This window comes from Cupressus sempervirens, chromosome 4 (genome assembly GCF_028749045.1).
Source record: "Cupressus sempervirens isolate cs-2001-9-10 chromosome 4, ASM2874904v1, whole genome shotgun sequence".
NCBI lineage: Eukaryota > Viridiplantae > Streptophyta > Pinopsida > Cupressales > Cupressaceae > Cupressus > Cupressus sempervirens.
The window spans coordinates 488,908,892-488,914,173 of record NC_143121.1 but is presented as its reverse complement, the minus strand read 5'-3'; the positions used below and the strand labels follow the sequence as shown (position 1 = coordinate 488,914,173).

The following is a 5,282-nucleotide window of genomic DNA, read 5'->3' as shown; positions in this document are numbered from 1 at the left end:
TATTACTAGTAGTATTTAACTATCTAGTTTGTTTAGTCAAAATCCATTGACCCATGTTTCATTAGTGAGTGGTCACAAGGACCCATCTCTCATGACAATGAATGTAACACTTAGCACTCATTGCACCTAGATAATGTTGAGAGAGGAACAACAAATTATTATTTTCTTTAGATTAACCGATTTCTTGCAAAACAGATAGTTTCAAGAATTTCACAAAATATGATTCCTATATTACTTTTAGTACACCATTACACGTCATCTCTAATTACTTGTGAGTTAATATTTAGTTTCTCTTTTAATTGAAAGAAAATAATTCTCAAAATAAAGAAAAATAAAATGATTCAAGTAAACGCGTGGTCATCAGGTTTGAAACGTCCAAACCGCAAACTAAAACGCAGAGCTTATGATGGGGAAGCAATTTTTTAGTAAATTTCCTTGCTGAGTGGCTACGGGTGTCTTTTTGGACAGATATCGTGCGTTGAAATTCATCCGTTGCCATAATTGTTCGCACCAATATATTATAATCCCTGCTTCTGCAAGTAAGACCATAGCATATCATATCTAATTTGTGTGTTGGAGAAAATGAGTGATTGCGCAGCCCATTTTTGCATTGGGTTGTGTTTTGTAGGCCTTGTGGGGTTTTGCTGACAATTTCTCACCAACATTCAAAATGGAATGAGAAATGCCCGCCAACATTGAAATGATAGGAAACAATTTCGATAGCGTCTAGAGACAACAAAACAGCTTATAGAAGAGCTCCTTTGCCCATTAAAGAAAAAACAGGCTCCTTTGTTTTCTTTCAATTTAATTCTCCTTGAGGAGTAGAGAGAAGCAAAAACTTGCTTGCTTGCTTTTCACAATGGAATATAAGGGTGTAAAGATCAGCTCAAGTATTTTTCGAGCTTGTCCACCTCTTCAACGCTTCCAATGTACAAAGGAACTCGTTGATGGATCTCTTGGGGCTGTATATCCAGCACCCTTGTGTGCCCATCAGACCCCTTCCCACCAGCTTGCTCCACTATGTAACTCATTGGTGCGCACTCATACAGCAGTCTCAATTTCCCATTCTTGCTCTTCTTGTCAGCAGGGTAGCCGTATATCCCTCCATATAACAACGTCCTGTGGAAGTCTCCCACCAGACTCCCAATGTAACGGGCAGAGTAGGGCTTCCCAGATGGACCCGGGTCCTTCAGATCCATCATGTACTTCTTCAACTTCTCATCCCACATCTCATAGTTCCCCTCATTGAAGGAGTAGATCTTCCCCTTCTTTGGGATCTTTATGTCTTGATGGGTCAACACGAATTCCCCATACATGGGGTCCAAGGTAAAACCATACACACCCTTCCCCACTGAGAGCACCATTATCACTGAGCTCGAATACATGCAGTACCCTGCTGCCTGCAGATTGCTCCCTGGCTGGCACACATTCACTATGCACTTCTCTGCGCTCTTGTCCAACTGCACAAACAAGGTTTTCATGTGTTTAACTAAATCATTCATAAGTGTATTACTGTATGATTTCATATGTAAGTTAAATAAATCTTAACTTATACTATCATTTAACTTAATGATACATCAGAAAGCATGCAAACTTTTGAAACAAGATTTAAATTGTGATATTGCTATCGAGATTTAACTGTGGTCAAATTCATGTACCTATGTTTCATGAATTAATAAGGCACAACACTTAACAATTAATGAGCTTAAAGGACTTTCTAATGAATCATTCATAAGGCACAATACTTCGTGAAGGTTTTGCAAATGGGGTTGCAAGTAGATTGGGTTTAACCATAGAGGAAACTCGATAGTTAAGCACGCTCAAGCTGGAATAGTAGTGGGATGGGGGACCTCCGGAGAAGTTCCAATGCTTCACCTCTATGAGCATCACCTAGATCCAATCTGTGCTAAATGTTCCATTTATTTTTTGAAGAATATATTCATGTGAATTGCTACTCATGAACCATGGATCAATAAATTTGACTAAAAAAGTATGCAGTAAAAATCGTGATAGCAATATCACAACTATCAAGATTTAAACCACACAAACAAATCAAAACTTCACTAGTACTGTTTAAACTAGAATGCTCCTTTTTTAAAAAGTAAGCAATCAATAAGCTCACTAAAATTGAAAGTAAATAGCATACCTCAGCGGCATCACCACCAAAGTCAGTGAGGCATTCCTCACTGGGATTGTAAATGCCAAAGATGGAACCAGTGGAGACAGCCGCATCAATGTTAGAAGAGCCATCAAGTGGGTCAAAGACGACGACATAGTTACCAGAGTAGGTCTCTTCCACTGCCACTGGTATGTCTTCCTCTTCCGATGCTATTATCCCCGTTCTCCCACTCCACCTCAAGCAACTTGAAAATACCTGCCCAATATCGTACATATATATATTGGTACTTCTTTCTCTTTTACAATACATTCTAAACATTTAGATGATTCATCCCTAATTGCCTTGAACAACATGCCTAAACATAAATTTGAATGATCCATCTGAAACTACTCTTGTTTCTCAAATAGAATCCAATTAATGAAAGTAGAGCCACCTAAACAAATCAAGCCTGCCCGATCGAGAAAAATGAAATTTGGGGAAATAAAGTAAAGAATTAGAGTTTTAAATGGTTAAGTGATGAGGAGAGGTCATCAAGTAAACTTCAAATCTGTTTATCACATTATCTTTTTATATAAAACCATTTCCATTACCATTCTTTCAGACTGTCATGACATAAAGCAAATCATTTACATTTCTTACAAATAACAATAGAGAGTAACTAATTTATGTTCACTGTTATAACCTTCCTGACGGAGATCAAAAGCGAACAGAAGGAAACATAAAGACTTAATAAAAATATATTTCATTTAATGTCAAAGTCAACAAAACATCAATGGCTCTCTGGTTAAAACCAGAGAGCCCAATTTCCTCTCACAACCTATTCCTTATTCCTCTAACCACTCTGTCGATCTCTCTCTGCTATTACAATAATGTCTTTCTTTTAAAGACAACCTGAAACAGTTACAACCGTTTACCTTCCCATGTCCCTTCCTATCCATATTCAGATTTTCATTGCAAATTTCATATGATCCCGATTACAATAACATAATAAATAGACCATTTCACATTATGGTTCCAATGACTTAATAAATAAATCATTTCAGAGATGAATTTAAACAATATTAAATTAATAGAAGGAGGTGCCCCTACACCATTAAGAAAGAAGGAAAGTGCATATGTGGGTGGAAAGAACCTTGCAAACACTGAAAATGGGACAACAGAGTTAAAAAATCAGAGCTTTAAATTGTTAAGAGAAGGAAAGATTGTCGAGGACCAAAGGATCTTCCAAACACTGAAAATTAGGTGTAACAGAGTTAAAAATGAGAGCTTAAAGAAAGCGTTGAGATTGTTGACTTGGTGGTCAACTTCTTTTGAGATTAGTATTAAGGATAGAGGTAAATCTGGTATTTATATCAGTCATTAACAGTTCTAGCTTTTGGGCCAGCAGCAAATGTTTCTAACAAGTGGTATGAAAGGGTCATGGATTTGAATCTCCCTTCAGTGAAGGCTGAAGGCTCAGTTGGTGCTAAGGGGATGATTGTTGAGATTGTTAACTTGGTGGTCAGCACCTTCTTTAATATTTGAATGGTAGATTAGGGTAAATCTGACATTTGTATCAAACATTAACAGTTCAATCTTTTGATACAATGATAAATGCTTCTGTCTTCAACAGAAGAGAAAGAAGGAAAGAGTGTATGAAGGTGCAAAGAACCTCTCAAACACTGAAAATTGCGTGTAAGAGAGTTAAAAATTAGAGCATGTAGAAATTGTAAGAAAGAGGAAGAGTGTGGAGAAGGTGCAAAGAAAGAACCTCATTGGAGACAACATCGAGCTTCTTCTGATCCTCGCCCTGCACATTGGTCTCTCCCTGAAGGCCAGTGAGATTGGAGATGCCTGCTCTCTGGACAAGAGAAGCAATTTGCTTACAGGCCAAGGAAATGCTGGAGAGCACAATCACAAGCTCGCCATCAATGGCGCCGCTCTGTTCTTGTCTGAGCAGCCAGGCGGTGAGAGTCTGGATGTCATACACGCCCTTCTTCTTCGTCTGCTGCTGCACTTTCTCTTCTGTTTTGCTCTGCTCAGAAGCCACTGCACTGTTTCTCACATTCTTCCTCCCATCTGACAAAGTTGTTGCAGAGCACCCAAAATGGGAAGGATTGGGAATTGAAAGAGGCACGCTGAGCCTTTGAGGAGATCTTGTAATGGAGTGATGATGACCTTGGAGAAGATGGTGAAGAGAGGGGAAGGCGTGCACTGAAGCTGTGGCCATTCTTCTTGCTGTTTCTTCGCTTCTTTCTCTCCCCTGCTCCCTCCATTTTGCAATCTATTGGATTATGGATGGATCATCAATGAAAGGCTGCCAAATATCCCCACAAAATATTAAAAAATTAAAATACAAACCTAGATAATTATGAGATGCGTGTGAGAAAAGTGGCATCAAGTCGAATGGCTCACATTCCTGCATTATTGTAAGACATTTAAACGAGGAGTTGTGATCTTTAAAGTCCGTTTGGCTGTGGGAATAGGAATAGGGGAATAGGAATAGAATAGAAATGGGGCTACGTATTCCTATTCTCTATTTGGTTCAGCCAATATTTGATGAAAATTCGTAGACTCCAAAATTTATGTTTTGTAAAATAAATAAAAGTGGAATAGGAATATGTATTCCAATAACACCTATTTGGGTGGAATTGCAAAACTTCATTTTTGGACTAAAATTGGAATACGTATTTCTATTTTACTTCGTATTCCAATTCCGTTTTGTTGCATCCAAATGAGGAATTCAAAATTTTAAGAATTTACATATGCCTATTCCGCTTATATTCCCGTTGACAAATGAGCCCTAACTGAATTTAGAAGACTGATTAGAAGGATCCCAAGAATAGGTACAATCCATGGAAATTATGACTATCAACTTGCAATGGTCAAATTAGAATTTATATTTTTTTTTATTAAATTTATATTTAATTCGGGTATGCATATAAATGATTCCGATGTTAAATGATATAATTTTGTGCAAGATTTAATCTATTTATCTAGTGTTTTTTTAATTATTATTGTATGATTAGTTTGTCATATATTATCTTATATTTAATGTCTTGGTTACCAGTTTCATTCATAAATTAATATATATAGTTAAGGTTTTTTATGATCATGTTTGATTTTTTAATCTATGTTCAAGTTTTTAACTACAAGGCAGTTCTTGTGAGTGTAAACTGGACTT

At 37.1% G+C, this 5,282-nt stretch overlaps 1 protein-coding gene across 1 annotated transcript; it reads right to left on the bottom strand.

Annotated features, from left to right (window-relative positions):
* Nucleotides 1–745: 745 nt before the first annotated feature.
* On the bottom strand, nt 746–4,349 carry HCEF1 (high cyclic electron flow 1). Its single transcript, XM_089825620.1, has 3 exons — nt 3,870–4,349; nt 2,147–2,374; nt 746–1,460 (listed from the first exon to the last, which is right to left on the bottom strand). Exons 1-3 carry the CDS (start codon nt 4,326–4,328, stop codon nt 882–884), a joined length of 1,266 nt encoding a protein of 421 aa, XP_089681746.1. The 5' UTR covers nt 4,329–4,349; the 3' UTR covers nt 746–881.
* Between the last annotated feature and the right edge of the window lie 933 nt (nt 4,350–5,282).

Excerpts from the sequence above, each read along its gene's own strand:
- HCEF1 (XM_089825620.1), bottom strand. The coding sequence starts at position 4,328 with ATGGCCACAGCTTCAGTGCACGCCTTCCCCTCTCTTCACCATCTTCTC. Across the intron at positions 2,375-3,869 it reads TCGATGTTGTCTCCAATGAG|GTATTTTCAAGTTGCTTGAG; the intron begins GTTCTTTCTTTG and ends GATATTGGGCAG. Across the intron at positions 1,461-2,146 it reads TTGGTGGTGATGCCGCTGAG|TTGGACAAGAGCGCAGAGAA; the intron begins GTATGCTATTTA and ends TTGTTTGTGCAG.